At 56.2% G+C, this 25937-nt stretch overlaps 2 protein-coding genes across 20 annotated transcripts in view; both read right to left on the reverse strand.

The window, feature by feature from the left end:
- The window catches only part of COL11A2 (collagen type XI alpha 2 chain), a 29157-nt gene extending 11128 nt beyond the window's left edge, over nt 1–18029 (reverse strand). The window contains exons 1-35 of one of the 14 annotated variants that reach the window (XM_070584335.1): nt 16616–16747; nt 16052–16154; nt 14930–15079; nt 14589–14799; nt 13973–14135; nt 12126–12317; nt 10750–11001; nt 10450–10512; nt 9588–9767; nt 7381–7440; nt 7238–7279; nt 6946–7008; nt 6535–6609; nt 5960–6046; nt 5642–5698; nt 5423–5476; nt 5283–5336; nt 5129–5182; nt 4904–4957; nt 4660–4713; nt 4533–4577; nt 4361–4414; nt 3883–3927; nt 3636–3689; nt 3394–3438; nt 3199–3252; nt 2911–2955; nt 2646–2699; nt 2471–2515; nt 2206–2259; nt 1767–1874; nt 646–699; nt 294–347; nt 154–198; nt 14–67 (exon numbers count right to left, since the gene is read on the reverse strand). In XM_070584335.1, the coding sequence (XP_070440436.1) occupies nt 14–67; nt 154–198; nt 294–347; nt 646–699; nt 1767–1874; nt 2206–2259; nt 2471–2515; nt 2646–2699; nt 2911–2955; nt 3199–3252; nt 3394–3438; nt 3636–3689; nt 3883–3927; nt 4361–4414; nt 4533–4577; nt 4660–4713; nt 4904–4957; nt 5129–5182; nt 5283–5336; nt 5423–5476; nt 5642–5698; nt 5960–6046; nt 6535–6609; nt 6946–7008; nt 7238–7279; nt 7381–7440; nt 9588–9767; nt 10450–10512; nt 10750–11001; nt 12126–12317; nt 13973–14135; nt 14589–14799; nt 14930–15079; nt 16052–16154; nt 16616–16660 (2823 nt within the window). In that variant the 5' untranslated portion in view covers nt 16661–16747. Of the gene's footprint in view, nt 1–13; nt 68–153; nt 199–293; nt 348–645; nt 700–1766; nt 1875–2205; nt 2260–2470; nt 2516–2645; nt 2700–2910; nt 2956–3198; nt 3253–3393; nt 3439–3635; nt 3690–3882; nt 3928–4360; nt 4415–4532; nt 4578–4659; nt 4714–4903; nt 4958–5128; nt 5183–5282; nt 5337–5422; nt 5477–5641; nt 5699–5959; nt 6047–6534; nt 6610–6945; nt 7009–7237; nt 7280–7380; nt 7441–9587; nt 9768–10449; nt 10513–10749; nt 11002–11161; nt 11240–12125; nt 12318–13972; nt 14136–14588; nt 14800–14929; nt 15080–16051; nt 16155–16615; nt 16748–17702 lie in introns of those variants that run through there. The other 13 variants (XM_070584338.1, XM_070584340.1, XM_070584337.1 and 10 more) reach the window with 13 other exon arrangements.
- Nucleotides 18030–19149: 1120 nt separating this feature from the next.
- RXRB (retinoid X receptor beta) lies at nt 19150–25867 on the reverse strand. Of its 6 annotated transcripts, none has more exons than XM_008507917.2 (10): nt 25440–25867; nt 24536–24783; nt 23868–24024; nt 23326–23505; nt 22017–22189; nt 21494–21623; nt 21162–21294; nt 20954–21045; nt 20521–20626; nt 19150–20393 (listed from the first exon to the last, which is right to left on the reverse strand). In XM_008507917.2, the coding sequence occupies exons 1-10, from the start codon at nt 25669–25671 to the stop codon at nt 20246–20248; spliced, it is 1599 nt and encodes a 532-aa protein (XP_008506139.1). In that variant the 5' UTR covers nt 25672–25867; the 3' UTR covers nt 19150–20245. The 6 variants fall into 6 exon arrangements, with proteins under 6 accessions (XP_008506139.1, XP_008506138.1, XP_008506137.1 ...); XM_008507916.2 differs by having other exon boundaries at nt 20954–21057; nt 25440–25671; XM_008507915.2 differs by having other exon boundaries at nt 24377–24783; nt 25440–25671.
- Nucleotides 25868–25937: the final 70 nt, after the last annotated feature.

A 25937-nucleotide genomic window follows, 5' to 3' on the forward strand; every position in this document is an offset into this window, starting at 1 on the left:
TAAGACCACTAACCTTAGCTCCAGACTTCCCAGTGGCGCCTCGGGGTCCCCGCTGACCCCGTGGACCCTAGAAAGAGGGAAGAGGAGCTGTCAGAAAAACCCAACCACACCCCTTTGGATCTTAAGCCTCGTGTCTCTCCCCACTGCACTCACCGTGGGGCCCCGCTCTCCCCGAGGCCCTGATTTCCCCGACAGGCCCTGGTGGGAATGAAAAAGAGACAACACATCACCCAGGGCACGACTCCCCCATGGAGCCGCCCTTCCCTCCTCACCCTCTCCCTCCCCCAGCTTACCCGGGCTCCCTTCTCTCCGCTGGCTCCAGGAAAACCAGGAAATCCCAGGGACCCCTGGTGAGGAAGGAGAAGGGGAAAAATTAAGAAGTCATGAAAGGGGAGGCCCTAGGCAGGGCCAGTGGATTCCACGAGAGGTGATGGAGGCAGCAGTGGGGGAGCCCCGGGCTCTGCCAATAACTAGGTGGCCCTGGACAAACCCCCGCTGCTATCTGGGCCTCTGTTCCCTCATCTGTAGAATAGGGGTGGACTAAATTCTCTCTAGGACCCCCCACTGCTGTCAGTCTATGCTTCCTGGAATCAGGGGTCAGGGAAGGGAAAAGGAGGACGGGGCACAAAAGAGGCATCGCATCACCTTGGGACCCTGGCGTCCGGGGTAGCCAGGCAGACCAGGAACGCCCAGCTTGCCCTGCGGAGGGACAGGGAGCAATTAGGAGCAAGAGGAGCCACAGATACCACTCCATCCCTGGAGACCCCAACCCCCAGAGATGGGATCCCCCACCCAGCAATGCTCCCAGAAAACCTCCAGCCCCTGGCCCCTCATCTCCCGCCCCACGGGCTGCCTGGCTTTGTAATCGCTCCTTCCTGAGAATGGATTTCCCCCACTCTAGTACTGGGATCTTGCCTCCCCTGTGTCTGGAGACTGAAGTCTGCAGCTCCATCAAGTCCTTCCAGGCCTGTGATCTACCCCCTGCCGACCTGTCCACCTCAGCTCCAGCCTCCCCAGCACACACTTCTGCTCCACGAAGACCAGCCCCCTTGCAGGCCTCCACACAGCATGCTCAGGATCACCTCTGCCCCCCTGGTTGTGCTCTGCACCACCCCAACTCCCGCGACATGCACCCCGAGGCAGCTGTGGAGCAGAGGCTGGGAGCAGGGATTCTGCAGGCTGACTGCCTGGGCTCAAATCCTGGCTCTGCCCCTCACTGGCTGTGTGACTGACAGGGATCTGAACCTCCTGGTGCCTCTACAAAAGAGGACTGTGACAGTGCCTGCCCTCCCCCCGTCCCCCGCCTCCACCCGCCCCATCCCGCCCCCGCAGACAGACAGGAGAATTTAGCACAGAGCCTGCTCATGGTAAGTGCCCGGTGAGTTAGCGCTGAAGACCTCAGTGCTCACCTCCTCCTCAACTCTCCCTTCTCGGAACTCCTGCTGCTCTGAGCCTGAACACATTTTCACCCTGCCTTGGACCTACAGTTACCCTATGACGGCCTCAATGCCTTGTCCCCACCTCTATGCTATGTAACCTCTTCATAACAGGGACTTCGCTTTGACTTCTTATACATCCCCCCTCAACCCATCAGTGTCCAGGAGGGACCGTACACAGAGAGGAGCATAATTAATGCATGGTCATCTTCAGTTGACTTGCTGACTCCAGTCGTTGGCACCCCACGCCCACCCTCATCCCATTGCCTAGGCCCTCCTCCGTTCCATGTCCCTAGAGCATGTAGGCACAGATCCATCATCCTCCCTCACCTTCTCGCCCATGAGCCCGGGGGGCCCAGGGTCTCCAGTGGGTCCAGTGCGTCCCTTCGGCCCCTCGGGACCATCCTCTCCCCTGGAACCAGGGACTCCAACCTCGCCCTGAGTGAGAGGGTTGGAGAGGTGAATGTCTGGGACTGGGGGTGGGGCTGGGCCCCGAGAGCAGAGGTGGGCCCCAGAGAGTGGGGTTGGCAGGGGTCTCAGAAGCTACTGCCAAACAGTGAACCCCACAGGGGCAGGAAGAGCATCGTGATTGGAGGGCCTTGGGACACAGACTGCTAGGTTGTCATCCTGCTGGGATCTGGCCCTAAAGGGAATAGAGCACTGGAGATGGGGAGCTCAGGGCACAAGGGAATAGGCTGCTAACTGGGGGCTCCAAAGAGGAGGATCTTAGAACTCAGAGTTGGGGGCTGGTGTGGGGGTTTCCACTCACCCTGTCGCCTTTCACGCCCATGTCACCTTTGAACCCAGGAAAGCCGTCCTCACCCTGAGAAAGATGGGGGTGAGAGGACAGCACAGATGACGGAGGGTGGGGGGTTAGGATGGAGGATTTCAGGGAACACGAGTGGAGGGTGGCTTTCAGGAGATGGAGGGAAATGTGGGGCAGGCTGGAGGGAAGGAAGTGAGGAAAAGAGATGGGCAGACGGGTTTGTGTGGGGCAGGATGGAGTGCTGGGAAGTTGGGGGCACATTGCTCACCTTTTCACCCTTATGACCCTTCAGACCCCGAATTCCATCCACACCCTAAAATTATAGAGGAAGACAGAGACAGAGAGATGAGGGGTGGAGGTTGAGTTGGAAGGACTGAGCTCCTAAGACCCCAGTTGGCTCCCCTGACTGCGGTCCTTTATCTCCCAGCCTGGTGGTCCGTTACCTTGACACCTCGAGGTCCCGGGTATCCTAGAGGACCCTGAGGTCCAGATGGACCCTGGAAGAAGAAAGAGAGGCATCTATAAATGGGTCTCAGGATGTCACTGGGGGAGCCTCAGGGGTGGGAGAAATGGAAGTAACAACATTGGAGTCTGGATAGGATTACAGAGCATGGCACTGAGAAGACAAGGAAATCCCAAGGACGTTGAGGCCCCAGAGTCTGGGTGGAGACTCCTTCATGGGGTGAAAGGAGGTACAGAAGATCTCACCTGGTTTCCTTTGGTTCCAGGGGGACCTTCCTTCCCGGGGTGACCCTGGGGGTAGGCGAAGGAGAATGTGACCACTGGCCTCTGTCAGCTTCCCTGAACCCCTCCCTCTGTTTCTTCAACCCAAATTCCCCTGTGACCTAATGAAGCTGACTGACCATGGGCAGGACCACCAGTGACCTCCCAGTGCAAGAGGCATATGGTATGGACAGTCACTGAAGGCACTTGGAGGTCATTCGCTGGGGGATAGGATCAAGGGGAATTTGGATTAAGAGGTGGGGGGCCACTCACCGGGGGACCATCTGAGCCAGGCATGCCAGGGAGCCCTGGTTTCCCTTGAGGACCCTGCAAGCAGACGAGGAGGCTTGGGGTCACCAGAGGGGTCAGGTCTGAACACAGGGCTAAAGTCCCAGCCAGACATTTGGGGCTCTCCCTACACCCACCCCTGGGCACATCCCCTGCCCCTCAGATCACTTAGTCACTTACCTTCTCTCCATGAGGGCCAATGGCACCCTGGGGCCCAGGCAGACCCTATGCACAGGGAGAGAGAAGTCACAGGGGCCCCGCAGGGGTGGGCTGCTCCCTCTTCCAGCCAGCATCTCCCATTGAGAGCATGAGCAGTAAAGGCTTGAGACCCTTAATTTCCCGTCCCCATCCAGGGTCTGACCCACTGTGCAAGCCTAGGGGAAGTCGCTAAAGTTGGGGAGGGGGTAGACAGGACCACTCACCTGGGTCCCAGGAGTGCCCTGTTGTCCAGGAGGTCCTGGCTCTCCCTGGGGTCCCTATAAACAGGCACCAGGCAGGGGTCAGAAGGAGATGGTAACAAACAGGGCGGAGAGCTGAGTCCCAGCAGGGACAGCCAAGAGAGCAGGAACCAGAAGCAGGCAGGAGGTCAAAATGGTGCCAAAGGGAACAAGACATTGGCAGGGACCCCGGGGCTAAGGGTCAGGTAGGGTCTCCATGCCCATCACTCACCAAGCTCCCTTTGGGACCGTGGGGGCCATCCATGCCTCGGACTCCCTGAAACATGAGAGGGGCGTGAGCAGGCTAGAAGGGGAGCTAGGGCCCTGGAGGGACCTGTGGTTTCTGGGAGGCCCCGCCATTCCAGAGGGTGGGACGGGCTGGGGCAGACGCCCAGCAGTCAGACCTCGAGTTCATCCCAAACCTAAACAAACACAGCTGGCCCAGATCCACAGGGCGTGGGTCTGTGGGCCTGTGGGTTTGTGGGTTTTTGTTTTGTTTTTCTTGAGGATTTTTTTTGTTGTTGGCTATGCTCAGAGTCTTTGATGCACTGCACCATTTGGCCCTGCAAGGGCACCTGGGGGTGAAGGCTGAAGGGGGGCTAGGTGAGACCCAGGGGAGAGGGAACCGAAGGAAGGGGAAGATGGAGGCAGTTAGGAAGGGTGGAGAGTTAGAGAGGTCAGGGGGTAAGGTCAGGGCAGAAGACACTTACCGGGGGTCCAGGAATACCAGGTGGGCCTTTGGGGCCAAGAAGACCTCGAGGTCCCTGAATTCAGGTGAGGGGAAGATACGGCAGCGTGGGTGAGAGAAAATGTGTCCCTTTCATACCCATGTCCGTTCTCTGGCATCCCCAGAGCTCCCCCAACAACCCGGTAGACACTCACCGACTCGCCAGGCAGCCCCCGAGGCCCAATCTCCCCATCGTCTCCCTGGAGGAGGAGGACATGGTGAAGCAGCCTCATCTTCCACACCTCGCCCATGCCGAGCCCCTGCCCTGCCCACAACACTTACCCGCTCTCCATCTTCACCAGGGGGCCCAGGAAGACCCTGGGCACCAGTATCACCCTGGAAAATGGGCGAACAGGTAAGAGGGGCCTCAGAGCCCCCAGCACAGGGAGACACTGACCCTCTTCAATTAAGCAACCAATTCCATCCATTGAGTCCCTACTGGGACCCTCAGCCTCCTTCCCTTGCCTTGAGATCCCTACCTCCCCTCCCCTCCACGGAAGATCCACCCCTCATCAAATATACTCACCCTGTGTCCCTTCTCCCCAGGGAGCCCTGGGAGTCCATCAAAACCTCGGTCACCCTAGGGGGGAGAGGAGCAGCTCAAGTGAGGTCCCAGCCCCTTTCCCACTCAGCCCTCCCTATTGCATCCTGGGAGGAGCGGAACCTGGGGAACTTGGTCACCCCCAGAGGATAAATGAGCCCATGTGGGGCTGCAAGCTACAGGCATCAGAGAGGGCCCCAAGCCTGTTACCTTCACTCCAGGTTCTCCAGGCATCCCTCGGGCTCCATCGGCACCCGCTCGGCCCTGGAGGTGCAAGGGAAGCGTCAGAGCAAACAGGAGCAGGGTCCTCCATGCTCCACACCCCGTCTCCCACCCGCACCCACCCTACCCCTCAGTCACTCACCCTTCGCCCAGCCTTGCCGGGAGGCCCTGTGAGGCCCTGAGGTCCTCTGGGGCCCTGATGAGGGAGAGGCAGGGGTAGGGTTACTGAGCATAGACAGAGGGGGAGGCAATGGATTGGCAATCAGATGGGTGGGAGGTCACCTGAGGTCCTAGGTCTCCAGATTCTCCTTTCAGACCAGGGCTCCCAGGTTGTCCCTGTGAGAAAGAAGAGAGGGTGGCTATGTTGAAAGACATACCCAGAGTGACCTCAAAGCCCTCCCCAAAAGAAGCAAAATAACTTTCGACTTGGTCCCTTTCCAGAACTATCCATACCCCCACACACAAATAAAGGATCCCCTACCCAACACCCCACTCACTCACCAAGGGCCCTGGGCGGCCTGTGTATCCCATGGGGCCAGGGGGTCCACGGAGCGCCAGCTAGGGGAGCAGGGGAGACAGCAGAGCTGGGGAAGAGGCAGCTGGAGAACTCCCAACCCCAGAACACCCTCCAAATTCGCCCTTCCACTCCTAACCCTCATTCCACTGCCCTATATTCTCCCCAACCTCCCTCTGAGCCCCAAACCAACCCAGACGTCCCCTGCCTCACATTCACTCCAACCTACCCTTCCAACCCCTCCTAGAGTCTTCTTTTCCCACCATACCCCTCCCTCCACCAAGATCCCCTCCAGCCCCACTCACCCGTGCCTGCTGCAGAATCGCCTGGGCCTGAGCCTCCTGGGCCGCCACCACAGGGCCCTTGTCACCCCCGCCACTGCCAAACCGGAACTGAGGGGCAAGGAAAGAAGGCCCAGGTTCTCTTCCAAGAAATCCATGTGACCCTCCCAGCCAGAGGGTTCATCCAGCATTTCTGCCCCATCTCCCAAGTTCTGGGACACACCCCCACCCTCACGCCCCTACTCCCATGCCCTCCTCCAGCATCTCCCATGAGAGTTTTTCAGATAATGACTTAGAGGTTTCCAGAAACTCAATTCCTGTCCTCCTCCCCCACTCTCTAGCCTCTTCCTCCTGAAAGACTCTCTTTTGGCTCTAGACCCTCTGAAATATAGGCTTTTTTGCCTGGTTCTAGAAGATCCATGTTTGGTTCTAGGTCATCTAATGATGCCTTAGTCCCTACACCCCAAAGATCAATCTCTTTGGGTTGATGATCGTTAGAGACTCCTCCTTAGACTTCCTGACCTTCTGGTTCTTGGTGACACAACATAATTCCCCTGCCGTCACCATCAGCCCATTCCACAGCCAAGAAGACAACTCACCGGGAGCATGAGGGATGTGCCAGGAGGGCCAGGGGCCCCATCCGATCCAGGGAGCCCTGCTCGGCCGGGAGGGCCCTAGATAAGGAGAGAATGAGGATAGGGTGACACATAGGGGGATGTTAGGGTCCTGGCATCATTGTGAAACCCTCCCCAACAGAATAAATGTAGACTTCCCTTGATCTTTCCTGAACCCCCTCCCCACCTCAATGGAGAAAAATGAGGGTGAGACACCAGACTACTCCCTTCCATAACCAGAGTCTGCCCACTTTTCTGGGTGCTGGGGAGCACAACAGCCCCTCATTCATTAATCAGTTAGTTAACGAGGAATTACTGAGCACTGTACCCTCATTAGGAACTTGTGGCTCCTCCATAGCCCTCCCCCTCCCACACACACACAGGACATTCCCATACCCGCTCGCCAGGGTCTCCAACTGGGCCTGGGTTGCCCTGGATGCCACGGGGACCAGTCAATCCCTGACAAACAAAAGAAGTGGGAGTCAGGTTTGGGCGTTCAGATAGAAGAGGGGTATGTGACTGAGGGGTGGTCTCTACAGAAGTGATCTGGGGATCTGGGAAGCTTTGATTGGAAAGATGCTCTGGAGTTCTGAGGAGGCCTGGGCATATGTGGGGAAGGCACAGACGAGTGTGTAGGATAGGTCTCTGAGAAAAGAATGGAGGCTAATCGGTCACAGCTGCAACTCACCGCAGGGCCTTCTGGGCCAGGGGGCCCCTCAACTAGCATACCCTGTGGAGTCAAAGGTTAAAAGTCAGAGGCTACAAGGCTAGCACCCCTGTTTCCCTTCCCTTCTTCCCGCCACCCTCAGCTAGGTGACCAGCATGACTTACAGGTTCCAGCACTGCAGGCTCCCCCTTTTCTCCCTTCAGTCCCCGGGGTCCACGAGCAGTCTGAGGGAGACACACATGTAACCCCCAGTGGGGACCGTGAGCAGCCAGGACGCCAGGACTGCCCCCATCCCAACTCCCACTTTTGTGCTCAGGTCCTCTGGAGACCTTCCTGACCCTACCCCCAAGTCCCCAAGCCTTCCAGAAGACCCCTCTTCACAGACCTCCCAGGCCTGCAGAGACCACAGGGCTCCCCACCCCCCACTTCCTAGCCCCATCCCAGCAAACACAACCTCCTCATCACCCTGAGAACCTCCTTCAGGAAGGTCCCCACACCCTTCCTGGGATTCCAAACCCCCCAACCTTCCAAAACCCTTTTCTGGAGGACCCCACCCTATCTCCCAAACTTCGTCTGACCCTAGGGAACCTTAGAACTTTAGGAAACCTTCAACTTCCTCGCCCTTACCCCAACTCACCAAATAAGCATCTCTCTAAGATTGTGGATAGATTTTTATTTGGGTTTGTGGGGAGGGCATGGATCCATATGAGAATTTGATGTAATCTATGGAGTCTTTCTCCAGAAAAGGAAAAGTATATGCCCTTATGCACAGAATTTTGCTAAGAATTTCAAGGGGTTCACAAGTTAAAAACGACCCAGAGACTAAACATCCACACTCTAAGTAGATTTTGAGGGAAGTCCCCACTCATAGCCCAAACTCAGACCTCATAACTGGTTTTTGGAAAAATACAGCTCTTGGGCTCAGCTACTCAAGCCCCAGAGCAGACCTCCACGAGTTCCCCTACTTCCTCTCCCAGCAAAGATCGTACACCCTCTGGCCCTCATTTATACCCCAAACCCACCGGTTCCCTCTATTCCATACTTCCACTCAGAGGCCCAGCCCCAAATCTAGGGCCAGAACCAAGACAAGGACAGGGAGAATGGAGAACATTCACCATCACCCCCAACTCTCCCAACAAAGATCCTCAGAATGCCCTCTCCCCCTCCAGCCTGACCAAACAGTAATAATCAATTTCCAAATTCTCTCATATTCCAGATCAGCCCCAAATTTCCAGAAAGCAGCTTAAGGAAAAGGCAGCAGAGGGTCAAGTGTGGCAATATTAGAGAAGGGAGATGTGGGGTGAGGCAGGAGGGTAGAGGAGGCAGCTCCAACTGCAAGGCAGGCAAAAGATGAAGTGGAATAGACAGGAAATATCCCAGCTGACAGGGAGTGGTTGAAGACATGGGAGACAATTAAAGGAGGCAGAACAAAGGGACAAACATTTGGAAGCAAGAATGATACCAGGGCCAAGAAAAATTAAACATGGCCAAGATGGCTGGAAAATGAACCTGACAAACAGGAAGTGGTTGACAGACAGGAAGCAGCCAAGGAAAGAGGATCCAGGAAGTGGAGCTTCAACAACAACATGGCTACCATGACCAAGAGAGAGAAGAAATTCACAAAACAGACAGAAAGTGACTCCTTGGAAAGGAGATTATGACAATGAAAGGCAATTCTTCCAGAAAACACAAACATCAAGGCTAGTACACAGGAAGTGGCCATGATAAATATCTAGGCCCACAATGGAAACTTTATGATTCGGATGACCTGCAACACATAGGAAAAGGCTTATTATCAAAGGAGATTATCACAAGACAGCATGAAAAACTAGAGCCAAAACACAAATAATAAGTCTGTTTCAGTCCAATCTGACACAGGCACCAAGATGGATGCCATGGCTGGAGAAGACAGGAAGGGACAGACAGGAAGTTACCTACGGGTTAGAAAATGTGACATAAGAAGTTAGATCATTCAGCAGCAACACAGATAAGAAATTGTTCTGACCAAGAAGACATGAAGACAGACTGAAAATAGACACAAGATAGGGGCTTACTGACCAAAAGATTTATGAAATCTAGCTTGATTGAGACAGGAAGTAGCCGAGACAGACAGAAAATGGCCACAGAATTTTTAAAAAATCACCATTGCCCTGGGCAGAAGGATCCATAAGGAGTCAGAGGGTAAGACATTTGGCAAGGAAAGGCAGAAGTAATCTTTTCAAGCAACATATACATCTTATGTGAACAGAAAATGGCAAACCGCCATTGGGAAGTAGCTTACGGCCAGCAGACAATAATAAAAAACAACAGGAAGCAATTCTTGTAGCTCTCACTGGAGGTCAAGAACAGAAGACAAGCTCCTTTCACTTACGGCTCCTGAGTGGGCTGTCTCCGCAGAGAGGGCAGGGCCAAGCTCCGTCTCCTCACGATAATCGTCCCCATAGCCATAGGTGTAATCGTAGGGCCCTGCTGGGGGGTCTGTGCCACCCTCCCCATATTCCTCTGTCAGGAACCTGTCGGCTGTGGAGGGGACCTGGAGATCTGTCTGCTCCTTCCCGGGGATGGGGAGGGAGAGGGGTAGACAGGGGCATTAGGGCTGACAGGAGGTCTTCCCTGGACCCCAGGGTGGGAAAACTTGTAGCCTAAAGGATTCTGAGGGTAATTGGGGCTAGAGTTTTTCTCCCAAGAAGAGCAAGGGGAGCAGTTGTATAGAAAGGGGATGGCCATCGAAGGCCCCAAATGAGGAGGGATGTCCAGAAAATGGGCCTGGTGGGAAGAAATGGTAGGTAACAAGAAGGGTGGCCAGAAGGCTAAACACAGAGTGGACAGTCCATGGACATAATGATAGACAAAGGAGTCCAGGGAATGACCAAAGAAATGGATGGAAAGACCAGGAGAAGAGAAAAAGTGACAGCATTGGACAGAAAGTGGCTCCTGGGAACAGAAAGGTGACATAGAAAGTAAAACCATTTGACATCAACATGGAGAAGAGGTTACTCCGGAATCAAAGAATAATGGAAGGAGACACGGACACTGAAGGCAAATGGCTGTAGTGAGAGAGACAAGCAGACCAATGGGTCTGGAGTGACCGGAAGACAGAGGCCATAAATGGATATAACAAAGAGCCCTCCGGCCCAAGGAGGGGCTGATTCATCAAGATGACATGGGAACAGGAGAGTAGGTCACAGACACCCACTGCCCCCAGCTGGGGTGAGGGTGGGGGATGGAGTTACCTCCTCAAGGGGTGGCAACGGGCTTGACTCCAAGATTCCTTCCTCTTCACCCAGGGTGGGGTCCTAACCCCAAGGGGAAGGGGGAGAAGAGCAGCATGGAGTGAGAAGGAAGGAGAAAGGTTAGCAGGAAGGGAGGCAAAGCAGCACCATGTCCCCCCCCCCCCCAGGGTAGTGTCTGTCTGTGCTGGGGGTGGGGGAAATCTCAGATCTTGCAGCCCCTTTGGAGGGGGGACAGTGGGGAGAGTGAATCTCCAAAGTCACAGAGGTGTGGGGGCAGAGATCTGGATGCCCCGGCTCTACCTGCCGGTAACCGCTGTCTCTGGTCCTGGGGGGGCCCCGGGCAGTGGGGGGAGCTGCCTGCCGAGCTGGGCGTCGGGAGAGGGGAGGCTGGCCCCGTGCTGGGCCGGAACCTCCAATTCGAGAGGACCTCCAGCCTGGTGAGGGGGATGCCTGCCGGGCCGCTGACCTCTTGGCAGGTGGGGTAGGCTTTCGGGGAGGGGTCCGACGCCCCCTGGGGGAAGGGGATGCCCTGTGTCTGGGGCTCGGAGGCCGCTGCAGCAGAGAGACATGGGAGGGGGCAGTGAGGAAACTCCCATGATCTAAATATATGGTGTCTCTCCCTACATGTAGGAAGGGGAGGAAGGTGTCATAGGAGATGTTTGCAAGGGGTGGTAGGAGGAATGGGAGAAAGGAAGTGGTCCCTCAAGTTTACCTGATAATCAGGGGTCGTCCCCGCAGTCATCACATCGTAATAGGGGGGCTCGTAGTCATAGTAGAGAGACTCAGTGGACTGGGGTTAGGGAAGGGGCAGGGGAACAGGTAGGAGGGGGATGGGGAGAGTGGAGTGGGGGAGGGAGGGGGGAGATGGTGTGGGATTTGGGAAACAGGGTAGGTGAGGAGTTGGGAAATAGAGAGTTGGGGATGGAAGGAGAGGTTGGGGATCAGGAGAGAGATGAGGAGAGGTGGAAAGGAGGGATGGGTCCCACATGTGGGACAGAAGCAGACATAATTAAGAGATTGATCCCCCCAACCTTCAGACCACTGACCCCGGATCATATCTGTCACTCTAACCATCAGACTCCACCCAATCCAGAGTGTCCCTCCTGTTTCCCCCCACCACAGCCCCTTATCCTGCACATCCATGTCCAGGGAGCCAGAGACCCTATCCCCACACTTCCACAGACCCACCACTCCTTTGGGATTCCCTCTGCCTCCAACTCCTTCCCCTAGGTAAGCCTAGGTCTTACCATTTCAACTTCTTCCTCCCAGTTTCTGTCTCCCCCCTACTCTGCTCTCTCATCCCTCATCCCCACTCCCCCCCACCCCACCCCCCCAATCTCTTAATTCAAGGAAGGGATGGGAAACCCAAAGACACAGTTCCAGGAAGACTGGCAGAGGAGGAGACACAAGGAGGGGACACAGCTCCCAGCCACGAATTCTTCATAACGACTCTTTTTATTTTTAAATGAAAATAAAAAGGGTGATGAATGAGGACTGGGAGGAGGGGGTGATGGGAATAGGGAGGTATGGTTGGGGAGGGACTTTAGGGAGGGGGAACAGGAGCCCAAAATGGGACGAGGAGCTCTGGAACACTGGGGGCCGTCCCCTGGGGAGATGTCTGGGTGTCTTCCCTCCCTGGGGTGTGCTGCCATTTGGGGTTTGCCCAGCTCTCTCACCTGTTGCTGGGGTTCCTGGTTTTGTGGCCTATGAAGTCTTGGCGGTTGCTGCTTTGGAGACCTCTGGGTTCTGTGAGACTGCTGTTTCTGAGGCCTCTCCTTCCAACCCCCCTCACACTCCAGCTCCTTCTGTTCACAGGATTCATAGGCAGCTTGTACCCCCGGAACAATGACAAGCTCCTGGACATCACCCTGCAAAGACATGAGGAAGGAACACCAATGCAGGGAGGCAGAGAGGGCTTCAGAGAGAGGCAAAGGGTATAGTCCAGGATAAAGGGTAGGAGGTCAATCCTAGGTAAAACCATATGATGGGAGGAGGTCATTATCACATGTGCACAGCCCTTTTCAGTTTTCAAAGAACCTTCTCATTCCTAATTCCATTGTACCTTCACAACAACTGGGAAAGTCAGTAGAACAAGGGTCTTTACGCCCATTTTTCAGATATATTCCATTCAGAAAAGCTCAGAGAGGGGCCCCAGTGGTGTAATGGTTAAGTTCACATGCTCTGCTTAGGCAGCCCGGGGTTTGTGGGTTTGGATCCCAGGTGCAGACCTACACACTGCTCATCAAGCCATGCTGTGGCGGCGTCCCATATGCAAAAAAATAGAGGAAGATTGTCACAGATGTTAGCTCACCAACCTTCCTCACCAAAAAAGAAAAATCAAAGCTCAAAGAGGCAATGACTGACCCACAGTCACTCGCAGTGGTAGAATCAGGACTAGAATTCAAGCCTTCAAAATCTAAGTTCAACACTCTGCCTACCCCCTACCCCTGTGGTAATGCATGAGCCTTTTCACAGGGGCTTCTGCAGACAGTGGCCCAGCCTTAGTTGCTTTGACCTTTCAATGGCAGTGATGATGAGAATTCTCAGGACCTCTAGAAAAGAGGGAGCACTTCTGAATTATGATGGCATTTATTTGTGCCCGCATGTGATGCTTAGCACACCCTGCCTTGTATTGTAGTTTGGGGATATTGTCTCATCTCCAGAGCAGAACTTGGAGCTCCTTGGGATGATAGAGACCTTATGTTATCCCTCTGTGCTCCCTTTGGCATTGAGCCAGCAGATATTCAGAAAATGTTGACTGGCTGGGTGAGTGGATGGACAGATGGATGGCTGGATAGATGGGTGGGTGAGTGTGTAAGTAAATAGGGGCTCGAATGTATGATTTAATGGGAGAGTTGATGGATGGTGAATGAATGAATGTAAGCAGATTGATGTAGTAGATAATTGGAGTAGATTGGTGGGTTGATAAATGGGAGGTACAGAGTAGATGGAAACAGATTGGTAAGTAGGTAGGCGGATGGAAGTGAATGTGGATGAATGAATGGTCAGATGGGGAGTGGGTGGGTGAGGAGATGGGTAGGTGCAAACTTATATGTATGGGTAGATGGGGTGGGCGGGTGGGTGGATGAGTGGCTAGACAGATGGATGGGTTAAAGAGGATGGATGGATGGAACAGATTGATAGATGGGTGGCTTCAAGGAGGGAGTGGCTGAGCAGGGGAAGGACGGGATGGGTAGACAGAAACCTGAATGCTTGAGTGGGTGGGCGAGTGGGTGAATGGATGGGTGGGTAGATAGAGAGACTGATTGAAGGGATGGATGGATGAGCAAACTGATGAAGACTGAGTGACAGAATAAGCGGCTATCGACAGTCCCACCATATAAGTGGGCACCTAGTTTTCCTACAGGGAAAACGAGCCCTGAGGATAAGGAATGGAAATACAAATTCATGTGAGGAAAAATGAAAGGCTAGGGCATAAGAAGATGGAGTACTGGGGCCAGAAGAGGAGCGGACACAAGATATGGGACCAGAAATCACTCCCTTCTCTGATTGCTCTGGTTACCTCAAAGACTTCTTCATCCAGAATACGGGCACCAAAGATTATCACTCCATGGGTGTCCAACACTGGATGAGCACTTCGGGGGAGAGGCCGGGTAACACGCTTCTTGCAGTCAACTATGAGGGTGACAGACTGGCCTTTCACAGCCACAGCCACACGGTGCCACCTGGACATGAGGGGAGAGGTTCAGTGACTGACTGAAAGGGGGAAAGTCAACAGGGCTGGGGAGCAGCTGATGGAAGGGTTGAAGCCAATGAATAATAGAAGTAATCACACCAGCTACCGTTTGTTGAGTGCTTACAATGCACCAGGCACCATGCAATAATTTTCTCCTTGATTCTCATGATTCTATCATCCCTATTTTACAAACATAGAAACTGGGGCTCAGAAAAGTTAAGTAACTTGCCCAAGGTACAGGCTAGTACTACACACAGGATTTAAACTCTAAAGTCCAAACTCTGGGCTGGAAGTGACTGAAGTTTGGGCAGTGGGTAGGTGAGGTGTGGCAAAAAGGGTAGGCAGGGTTTCCTAGCCTGGGGAGTGGGCGTTCTGAGGCAGCGGCCAGAGGGGAGTTCCTGAAAGCGTAGGCCAGGCAGACCAGAGGAGCAAACTGACTTACTTGCCATCTGCTAGGCTGACGCCCCGGAAGACCGGCTGAGCCGGGGGTTGAGGCCGTCCGGTCTGGTCCTCATACAGGAAGCGGACAGGTCGGCCAAGCTCCAGGCCCAGCTGTTGGACACCCTGAGCACTGTAGAGAGTCAGGAGGGGAGCCTGGAGGCCAGGGCGGGTCCGGACAACAGTCAGCAGAGAGAAATCTTTGGGAAAACCTCCTGGTACCCGAGAGAGACACACACAGGTGAAGTGAGAGGCAAAGAGAGCCATAAACCCCTTTCCTTCTGGTGTCTGATCCCAGACCCCACCCCATGACCTCCCGGAGCTAGTCAACCATGTCACCCATACCTGGGAAGAGCTGGCGGGTGGGTGCGCTGAGCTGGGCAGGTCGGGACACTCGGTAGGCCACATCAGCTGGACAGATGCCTCTTGCCCTCCGGACACCATCAGGGAGGGAGGGGAACCTCAGGGCCCGGAGTACATCCACAGGGGGTGTACCTGGGAGAGTCCATGAGGGTCAGGGGAAGGGACATACCCTCAGAAGAGCCTAGATAGGGGACATTTGGTGTCTAGAACTCCTGGGGCTCAAACTCCCTGGAAGGCAAAGGTCACCTCTCCCTTACTTGCTCCTGAACGGGGCCTTAAAGGTTGGGAAGTCAGAGTCACCTGGAAAAGGGCAGTGTTGGCCCTGTATTCAGCTCCATGCCCATCACTGTCCCACTCTCTCCCTCTCTCTCTTTCAGCCCATGAATCTCTCTCTATACGCTCTTAATATCTCTCTCAACTCTCCAGCCATCTCCCCTCTCTCTCTCACTCTCTGTTACTCTCTTTGTCTCTGTATCTGTTGGTCTGTCTCCCTGTCCCTTCTGTCTTCCTCCATTTCCCTCACACTCTGTTCATCTTTTCCTCTCCCTGTCTTTCTCCCTCTCTCTCACTCCCTTTACATATCTCTCGGTCTCTGGCCTCTGTCCCGTGTCTTCAGCACAAACAACATCTGGGCAATCGATCATCCAGGGCACGGGAGGTGCAGGGGGGCCACCAAGGAGGGAGCTGAGAGGCAGCTCTATGGGGAGGGGGCTTCAAGCTGCTGTGGTTCCCATGTTTGGGGGGAGGGGACAACACTGGCCATGCAGAGGGGAAAAAAAAAAGAGCCCCCCCAGGAGCCTGTGCCCCTGGCTTGGGAAATGGGCTGGGGGGCAAAGGGGGGAACCTGAAGCTGCCACGCAGAGCCGGAGCAGGTCCAGGGCCCCGAGCCACACATCTGTGGATCCCATCAGAGTCCTTGCCCAAAACCTGGGCAAGCTCCCTACACCTGGAACTTCAGCCTGCCCCACCATCCCCACCACCTGGGATCCAAAGATTCAAGACCTGGGCCACCAACCCTATCCACCTAGACCTCAGCTTCCCAGGGCTCAAACTCCCAGGGAGGCAAAGGTCACCTCTCCCTCACTTGCTCCCCGATACACATACTTCTCACACCATCGGCTCCAGATTGGAAAAATCTCAAAGTTCCAGCAAAACTTTCACAGAAGCACGGGGCAGGGCAGGGGCCAGAGCGATCAGGAGAGCAGAGCTGGGTGGGGTGGGTGAGGTGGGGCGGGCAGGCAGAGAAAAGGCCCTTTGAGTCCAGGAGCCGGGAAACCACGGCCTTGCCCCCCCACCTCCCCGCCCCAGCCTGGCCCCCACGTGTGGCAGCTCCGCAAACACCAACACACAAGGGCCGCTTTGAGAGACGAAGGGAGAGGGAGACAGAGACTCACAGAGACCCCAGGCCAAGGAGACCTCAGAGGCCCCCCCCTGCGAAAGCCCAGGAGAGTACAGTTCCATCCTATAGACAACCTACCCACAGGTCTGCCCACCCGCCTTCCCACCTCAGGCCACATATATGCCCCACTGTCTCCGGCCTCAATCTGCTCCACAGGCTCTCCACTGGTAGCCTCCTCACCCCCCACCACTCTACATCTGGCCCCAAAAATGCCCCGATTCTTTACTCTTATGAATTCCACACTAACCCATTTTCCTATAGAGTCTCACCTCTACCCACTCAGATCCAAAATGAGAGGCAGTCATCTCAGCCATCTCCCTGGCTCCATGCTGGGGGGTCTCTTTTCCCCCTAAGAAAGACTCCCAGAGTCTACAGACATTGCACAGTTCAATTTCTTGTCCTGAGCCTCACTCTCACATCTTGGAAGTTCTTCCTTCTATAATCTGATCCAAATCCTTTATGCTGCTATTCTGACCATTTTCTCTCCAGAGCAGAGAAGAAACGAATAGTCAAGTTGCATGCAAATCAGCCTCTGGTGTTTCCAGGAGTTGGGGGCTTGCTCCAGCTTCCCTAGGACCCAGGTACTCCCAGCCCCCTCCTCTCCAACATCAAATCCCCTTTCCTAGGAGCCATGAGTCTAGATCCTGAGAAAAAAGAAGGAAAAGATTGGGGTTGTGGACACCAGGGTCTCAGGGGAGCCTGGCTGGCCAGAGGGGGAGGGGTGGGGCAGGAATGCAAAGAGTTGGCTCCTGCTTCAGACACCTGATCCTGGCCTGTCCAGCGGCGGTCCTGTTGGCAGCCAGCCCCAGTGCTCCCCAGAGCCAGCCGCGTGGCAGCATTGAGGGCACAGGGAGGGGGGAAGGGGATCCTGTCGGGGAAGCCAATGGGACAAATAGTCCAGGTGTCCCTTCTTTCTCTACTTACTACGCTCTGTTCTCACAGATGCTACCCCCTCACTCCAGAGATACAGATAGAAAGCCCAGAGGACATACACGCACCCCTCACCCATCCACACTGGCATCTACTCCCCAACCCCAGCACTGGCTGGACCACACTGGCAGGTCCTGGCTATCTTCAGCTCTCCCCAGGACCCCAGCATCCAGCCCCACTGGTGGCTCTCTAAGCTGAGCCTCCACTTTTCAGTCTTACCTGGCCTCCCCCAGTCGCTTCAAAGAAAGAGATCCCTTCCCTGACTTCAAGGAACCCAGGTGTCCTGTCCTCCATCCTGGACCCTTGATCCCTGAAATCCCCTTCTCAGACTCAGAAGCTCTGCCCCAAGCATCAGCTGTCCCTTGCCCGGGAGTACTCAGAGCTCCAGCCTGATTCCGACGACCCAGGCGTCGGGATTCCTCTTACCTGCCCAGGCGGGGGCCGCGCTCAGCCCCAGCACCAGCGGTACGAGCAAGAGGAGGCGATGGCAGCGGCTGCACCGCTCCATGGCTGGCGACCTGAACGCCGGGTCCCAGGGACCCAGGGGCGGCCGGAGGCGCTGGACGCCCAGAGGCTACCAGGAGAGAGTGAACAGGCTGTGAGCCTCGGACGCCGGGGCCCCGGGGACGTCAGAGGCTGTCGGGCGGCGACAGCTCTCAACGGCCCAGCTCCATGCAGCCAGGCGCCGTCGGGGCTGCGGCGCTGCTCCCTCCTCGGTGGCCGCCGCTCCTGTATGTCCCCGGCCACCCCGACAGCCCAGAGCCCCCACCCCGCCCCCGCCCCCGGCCCAGCCCCCGCCTCCAGCCGCCCGCCCACAGCCACCGAGGGGAAACCCCACCCTCGCTCTCCACCTGGTTGGGGGTGTGGACGGGAACCCTCTCTCGCTGACCCTCGGACTGCTCTCCCCGGCTCCCCTGCAGCTACCCAACGGCCTGTACCCTAAGACACCCTTTTGGAGAACCCCAATATCTCTTCCCCAGTCCCTTCCTTTTCTAGGATCCAGACGTCCAGTCACAGCCCCCCTCCCTCCCCCTTGGGGGGCCCAGGGCCCCCTTTCAGTAGAGTCCTAGGCGGAGATTAGGGCACAGTGGGAGGAGAGAGGCGGGCCTGGGGGTCGCTACCTCCCCCCCACATCAGGTCTCCATAATTATTTCCCCTCGCCCTGCCCCGTGTAATTACAGAGCCGGCCCGGGCAGGGGTATTTATAGACAAGGCTATAGATAGCGACTAGAGACCAGCAACCCGACGGCCACGGGATGGCGGAGGGGAGGGAGGTGGTTAGACGGGAGGCCAGAGACTGCACAGACCCACAAACACAGGCTAATCAGATCCAAGGAGGTGAAGAGGGGGTTGGGGGAGAAGGGAATCCGGGAGCCCAGGTGCAGAGACTCGGTGGAGAGACGAGGGGCAATCGACGCTAGTTGGAAGAGTCCGGGGAAACAGGGTCACTCAGGGACGAGAGGCGGCCTCCAGGCGGGCACCGCCTGAGGCGGCAGCCGCACTCGGCGCCCAGTGCGCCCCCACGGACGGGCACGGCGCCGGGTCTGCCCGGAGCCCGCGGCGCGGCCGGAGAGGACGCGAGCGAGCCGAGGCGCCGCCGCCTGCTGGCGCTCGGAGGGCGCAAGCGAACAAGGCGCCTTTGAGAACCAGCCGCCCCCCTTCTTCCTCCGGCCGGCCCCGCCCCCAGCCTGGCACACCCTCTTCCCCCCTCCCCGACAAAGCGCGCCTTGTGTCCCCCGCCCCCCGCGCCCGCCTCTCCGGCCCCAGGGAACCTCGGCGGCGGCGGCATCAAGGGAGAGCGTCCGGAGCTCCCGACCGGATACCCCCCAACCCCAGCCCAAAGCAGCGCTGCGCCCCCATACAATCACCTCAGTCCAGAAAACAACGATTTTAATTTGAAAGCGATTTTATGTGTGAGAGAGGGGAAAGGAACCCCAGGGAGAAGAGCTTCAGAGCAAAACTCATGCAGCCCCAGCACCCCATCTCTGCGGGCTGGCATCTCCCCTCAACTCTCAGGCCAGGGTCCTGTGCCCCCAGCCTACACTGTGTGTGCCGGGCGTGGGGGAGAGCCGTGGAGAGAGGGGCCTGAGGACTACTCATCAAACCATCCCCTAGCTGCCCCGCCATCACAGCCCAGGCCCCTTCCCCAAGTTAGATGGGAAGAGATGGGGGAGGGGAGCTGGGAAGGCCAGTGCTCCAAGAGCCCCAGGGACACACCGTCTCAGGGCCCTGCCTTTCCCAAACACCCACCTCCACCACTGGCATTTCTTAGTCAACCTGGGAAAGTACAGTACTTCTTTGAGTCTAACTGCAAGTCTATCCTCAGAGGAAATTAAAAATAGCAGATTGGTTCCTACGTCTCCACCCACCCCTTAACCACCACCACCACCTTTTTATTTTTCAGTCTGACTGCAGAAGGAGGTGAAGTGTGAGAGCGGACTCTGGACAGGAGACAGTGACAGGGCCCCCTCCCTCTCCCAGAGGAGCCCCCATCTGCTGGCTTGGTTAGAGGAAGGCCTGTCAGAGCCCTAATCCCACGGCAATCAGTTTGGGGGGCCTGCCCCCCAATGCTCATCTCTGGGGGAGTTCCCATTTCCCCTCTTCAGATGGGGAGCTAAGTGAGGCTAGATGAGAAGGAAGCAAGGTCCTGGGAGCAGGGCCAGTGCTTTGCGCTGGGGGAAGGAGAGATGATTCCAGGCAGGGGGTGAGAAATCACCCCAAATCATGGTAGACCCAGGCAAATTCAGAGACACAAGGCCCCTGAAGGGAGAGGTCCAGCCCTGGCAGGGATCTGGGGTCCCCTCTGACTTGGGATATGAGGAAACCCCTTGGAGGTCCTGGTTCTGCCCTGTACTCCTTCCCCACCAAGATTCCAGAAACATGGCCCTTCCCCACCCAGCCCCAAGGCTTAGAGTTCCTCTCGGATGTGCACTCCTCAAGTGTAAGGAGCACCACATCTGGGTGTGGGCTCAGGCCAGCTGATGGGGAGCCTCGAGCATCTCCATGAGAAAGGTGTCGATGGGGGTGTCACCAATGAGCTTGAAGAAAAACAGATGTTCTAGACACTTAAGGCCGATGGACCTGAGGGCAGGAAGACGTAGCAGCAGTTTGGCAAACCTGAGGAGGGGGTGGGAGAAGCGGAGTGAGACCTGGAACCATGGGTTCTGAATAGACCCTTGTGGCAACCCCGGCCCCTGTGGGAGCCTCGGTCCCCACAATCCCTCACCCCACATCTCCTCCTCACCGTCCCTGCTGCTCAGGGTACTTCTGTTTGCAGTAGGTCTCCAGTGATGCATACACTTTCTCTCGCAGGACCTCTACCTCACTGGGGTTGGAGAGGCCCTTGGCATCTGGGATGGCAGTGAAGAGAGGAGGAAGAGGAAGGAAGACAAATCAAACAGGACAGACGTGGAAATGTGGCCCGTACAATGTCCCAGTAGGGTCCCACCTACTTGCCCTTCACCAGATGCCTGGCAAGGGAAGCCGGGTGCAGTGGGTTCATGGGATAGGGTCAAAAGGAGAATGTATCAGAGGACGTGGGTTTTCTTGGTCAGCTAGGAGATTTCCGGGTTGAGGGTCTTACTGAGGGGGATAGCTGGGTAACTTAGGAGTCTCTGGAGAAGAGGAGGCTCCAAGGTGGCCTTGGTCTTGAGAGACAGGGGTAATCCTCCTCTTACCTGGATTGAACAGAATGATTGCCCTCAGGCAGCCAAGCTCTGTCTTGTCCATCCTCATGTCACGCATTTTGGACACTAGCTCTGTCAGCACCCTGGAGAGGGACCTGCAGGTCACTCAAAGGTCACAGCTCAGCCAGCCTTGGACACGGACCAGCCTATAGCCCCACCCCCTCTACCTTACAGGCCAGCCCAGCTAAGGGCCACTGACCGATCAAAGATGGCTCCCACGCCTGCAGAATGGGCTGAGTTGCGGTGCACGTGAAGACCTGTGGCGAGGAGGATGCCATCTCGGACATCAATGGATCGGTGGGAAAAGGAGGCAATGAGGAGTTCATTCCAGCCTGGGTGGGGCGGCAAGGGTCAGGAGCCAGAGATCAGGCCATGGGATTCAAAGCACGTCAGGGGAAGAGAAGAAGAGGTGGCGAGGTCAATGAGCTTGGCTCCTGGAATATGCAAGCTAAGGCCACTGGGGTCACTAGAGGTCAGAAGGTCAAAGAGGGGTCAAACGTCAAGAGGTCAAAGGGATCCAACGTCACTGACCTGCCCGTAGCAATATGACCTGGTCATCCAGAGGCAAGGAGGAAAAGTGTGGGATCCTCTTTGCCCACTCAACAAGCGTGAATAGCTGTTTGTCAGCTGCCTGACAGATGTTAGTCACAGGGTCATTTGGCTGCAGGGGAGAAGGGGTAAAAGTTATGGAAGGTTTTGAGGTACACTGTGAACCCCCCTTATAAGAGGCTTTTGACACCCCCTCCTCATACACGGTCTCTCTTCAAGCCCCATCTGAGCCAATCCCTGTAAATCAGGCTTCTCTTCTGGCATTTGTGAAAACATTTATTTCGGACTCGTCTGTGGTCTGCCAATGGGCTGTCTTGCAGGTGGGGACAGAAGAGGCTATCACACCCACCTCAGATGTTTGAGACCTTGTTTGGCAGCACTTGCAGTCCCAGGCAGTGTTAGGGGGGTTGTAAGGGGAAGGGAGAGGAGGGGGAGATAGAGTAGACCTGGACTCCTGTCCCCGCCCCCCCATCAGGAAGTAGAACGGATTGACCCCATCACTCACGCTGCTGCCGCTACCCCCGGTTCCCCCAGGACCCTCAACGCCCTGGTCACTCTTCTGCTCCACAGCCAGCTCTGCCTCCAGGATCCTGTCCACGGGCATCTCTTCAGGGGCTCCTCCAGCCCCCTCCCCATCCCCATCCTTGTCCTTCCCCCGCTGACGCTCCTCCTGTACCGCTGGGGGGGGAGGGGGAGCGGGGTAGGGAGGAGGAGAAAAAGCAGAAAGTTAGCAGCCAGCCATGAGGGGGTTCCAAAATGTCCTTAGGGGCTTATCAGGGTCTCATGGCCCTTAGGAGAGATTTATAGGAATTAGGGAAGTCACTAGAAACAAGGGTGGACTGGGGTGGTCTGGAAGCAGGGGTTATAAAAGGGCAGAAAAATATGCTGAGAGAAAGGAAGGGGAGGGTAAAGTAATTAGGGAGAAAGCTAACATTTAAACCGAGGGTCTACGTCACACTAAGATATGTGCCAAGCTTATTTCAACATTCACTCAACTATTGTAATGATCCTGTGAGCACTGATCCTCATTTTTCAAGATGAAGCTTTTGGGGCTTGGAGAAGTTAAACAGCTTGCCCAAGTTCACACAATACATGCCAAGTCATACATCTAAATCTAAGTGTGCCTGACCACAAACCTTGTGCTCCTCTGACTCCACAAAGGCAGTGAAAGGAGCACTGGCCTGGGTCCTCCGAGATGTGGGTTCTGACTCCAGCCCTGCCACTCTTTTGTTACATGACCTTGGGAAAGCCAGGCCTCTGGCCCATCTTCTCTAAAATGACGGATTTCACCAGGATACTCTCTAAAGTATCTCTCTCAGAATTCCAGGATCAGACTTAAGACAATAAGATAAAGAAGAAAGAAAGCAGCCCTGTGGACTTCAGTAATGTCTGTAGCTTAAGAGAGTAGAGTTCCAGAGTTTGGAGGAGAGACCACAGATAATAGGGAAACGGAGACCAAAGAGGGAGCACTGGGTCAAAGAGAGGAGGGACTATTCAGGTTAGAAAAGGGGAGACACAGAAACCCATCACGGGGAAGGAAGTTATCCAACGCCAGCACCAGACCCAGAGGAGTCCTAGGTGCAGGCACAGAGGCACAAGCATTAAGAAGAAAACTCAGGGGATCAGAACAGGGGACCAGGGAGAAGGGCTGACGAGGAGGGCAGAGAGAAATCAAATATCGCCCTCTGGAGGAGAGACAGATCAGTCCAGCCTTCCTGAGGGGTATAGCCTGTGGTCTCCCGCAGTCTTCCCTCCACCTCCTCCCTCTGCTCCCACAGGGTAGACTGGGAAGCCTGGCTAGGGCAGGCCCTTACCCTCCCTCTTCATGCCCGTGGCCAGGCACTTCTGATAGCGGCAGTACTGACAGCGGTTCCGCTGGCGCTTGTCCACCGTACAGTCTTTGTTGTCCCGGCACGAGTAGGTCAGGTCCTTCCGGATGGTGCGCTTGAAGAAGCCTTTGCAGCCCTCACAGCTGTAAACCCCATAGTGTTTGCCTACAGGGGGAGGGGAATAACAATAACAAGGCGGCATGGAGACCTCTCACCATTAAGTCCCTTGCCAGCCTCCCCCCAGCAAACTTAGTTTAAGGCCACTCTGTATTTGCAAATACAGAGAAGAGGAACCAGGACATGAGGATGATCCAGTTCCACTCTCCTCACTGTTCAAAAACCCTATACCAACCCCCTCTTCCCTCTGACCACCCCCTATCCAACATCTAAACTCAGGGTCCTTAGTTCTCAACATGCCCCCCCAGCTCACTTGCTCCAGTGCAACCCTATGGACCCCTGGGTATCCCACAGGTGACAGTGAATGGCAGACTCTCTCTTCCTCTCTGCTGGTCCTCTGAAACCCATACCTGAGCTTCGGTCCCCGCAGATTGCACATAGCCGTTTGCCAGCCCCAGGGCCACCTGGAGGGGGTGGACAGTGCAGGCCCCGGACCCCTAAGACTGGTGGCTTCACATCTTCAGGGGGGCCAGACCCACCCCCAGGGAGCGACACTGTTGAGTTAATCTGGGATGGGGGAAATAGGGAAGTCACAGGGAGACTCATTGGGAAGGAGGCTCTCTTGGAGGTGATGGAAATCATTTCCTACAACCTAGGCAGGGCTCTGCATTGCACATTACAGAGAACGTTATTTACACTGCAGTCTCTGTGAAAGGCCACCCCTGGAGCACAACCCCAAAGAGATCAGACATACAGTTTCCCCTGAATTGTGCAACACAGTGGCCCTGAAGGGCATGTATCTCAGGAGGGCAGATGGGACAAAAAGGGCAGAAAATCACAGACAGATGAAAGGGACATCAAGAATACTGGGGTTCTTTTATAGGGTTGGGGAAGAAGCATGCACTGAAAGATCAGTCACCTCAGGAAGGGCAAGAGGTCTCACAAGGACCATAGGCCTGCCAGGATTAGAGGACTGGAAGGTCAGTGGGCCATAGGGAAGTTCACACAAGGATCTGGGGTCACAAGGAAAACAAGGAAATGAAAGTGGAGAGGCAGTAAGTGGGTCACAACCTCTCACCTGGGGACTGCTGACAGGCCCGGAGAATCCTGGGGGAGCTGGAGGGGGCAGACCAGGGGACCCCATGGAAGAGCTGATGACGGGGAAGGGGGAGCCCAGTGGGGGTGGTGGCATCGGGGGTGGGGGTGGGGCCCCAGAGCCTCCAAGGGATGGGGCTGCTGATGACGGTAAGGGTGGCCCAGGAGGAGAAGGGGGAGGGGCCCCCTGGGGAAGGGGATTTGGGGAGGAACTATCTGGGCTTCGGGAGTCTGAGGGAGGGGCACATACAGGCACAGACACAGACAAGAGAGACAAAAAGAGAAAATGAGTCTTCAATCATCCAACTGCAGACTTTAATTCTCTCTCTAATCTCCCACCGCGCCCACCCCACCCATTCCCAAGTCCAGAAACACCCTGTTATCAAACAGTTTAACTCCTAATTGTGGTGAGAGGAGATATTGACAAAGGAGACGACGATAGTTCAGGTGAGGAAAAATTCCAAGCAATGCATTTCGTCACCCCAAGCCAGACAAGTCTCCTGTGGGTGGGGCAGCACGTGGGGTGGACCAGCCAGCCCTTACACTCCCAGCCTGTAGCCGAAGCGTGCGGGAAAAGAGACAGGCGGAAGAGACCCTCCTAGGAGGCAGGATCTGCCTTCAAACGTCCAGAGTCCTCAAGTTCGAGGACTTGTGTCCCACGCCCGGGATCTCCGGTGTGCAGGGCCCGAAGCGGCCACGGCTAGGAGGGCGGGAGCTCCCCCTCCCCGCCCCGCCCCGGGGGGAGGGCGCTAAGGCCCTCGGGAGGGAGGGGACTCGTGTTTACAAACAAGGGGGCGGGAGCGCCAGGGAGAGAGAGCCAGGGGAGGGGGGAGGGGCTGCAGATAACGCGGTCACTGGCTCGCCTGTCCGTCCGCTAGGACACTCACCCCGCCCGCTGTCGCCCATCCCGTCCCGTCCAGCCTCCCCCGGCTCCGGCTCCGGGGTTTGTTGTTCTCCGGCTCCCGCCGCCGCCGCTGCTGCCGCGGGATCCAGCCAGGGCCGTCGCCGCCGCCACCGGGACGCGACCCCACAATGCATTTCTTTTCGCACCCCCACCGGCCCACACTGCCCTGCGGCATGCCGCTGGGGGAGGAAGGGCGGGCGAGCAGCCCAAGACATGATTCCTGTCTGAGTGTCGGGATACCGAAGAGGTCCCAGGGATTCCCAAGGAATGATCAGGGACTAGCTGAGCACGAGGAAGCCCCAGAGAAAAGAACTCTGGCCTGAACCGGGTCGAATTAAGCGCTTCGCTCTGCTCTGTACCAAAATGACAGCGCCGATATGGCGGCCATCTTGGTACAGACGGGAAGTCTCCGCGCTAGTTCCCGCCCCCTCGTCCAGTTGGAAACGGAGGAGGCGGTCTCCTCGGGCCTGTTAGCCGGCCT

The sequence above is a fragment of the Equus przewalskii genome, chromosome 19 (genome assembly GCF_037783145.1).
Source record: "Equus przewalskii isolate Varuska chromosome 19, EquPr2, whole genome shotgun sequence".
NCBI lineage: Eukaryota > Metazoa > Chordata > Mammalia > Perissodactyla > Equidae > Equus > Equus przewalskii.

Bases quoted from the DNA above. Each gene is read 5' to 3' on its own strand.
- RXRB (XM_008507914.2), bottom strand. From the start codon at position 25,671: ATGTCTTGGGCTGCTCGCCCGCCCTTCCTCCCCCAGCGGCATGCCGCA. The intron at 24,784-25,439 runs GTGAGTGTCCTA...CCCCTCCCTCAG, and splicing joins GATGGGCGACAGCGGGCGGG to ACTCCCGAAGCCCAGATAGT. The intron at 21,295-21,493 runs GTCAGTGACGTT...CGCCCCACCCAG, and splicing joins GGTCATATTGCTACGGGCAG to GCTGGAATGAACTCCTCATT.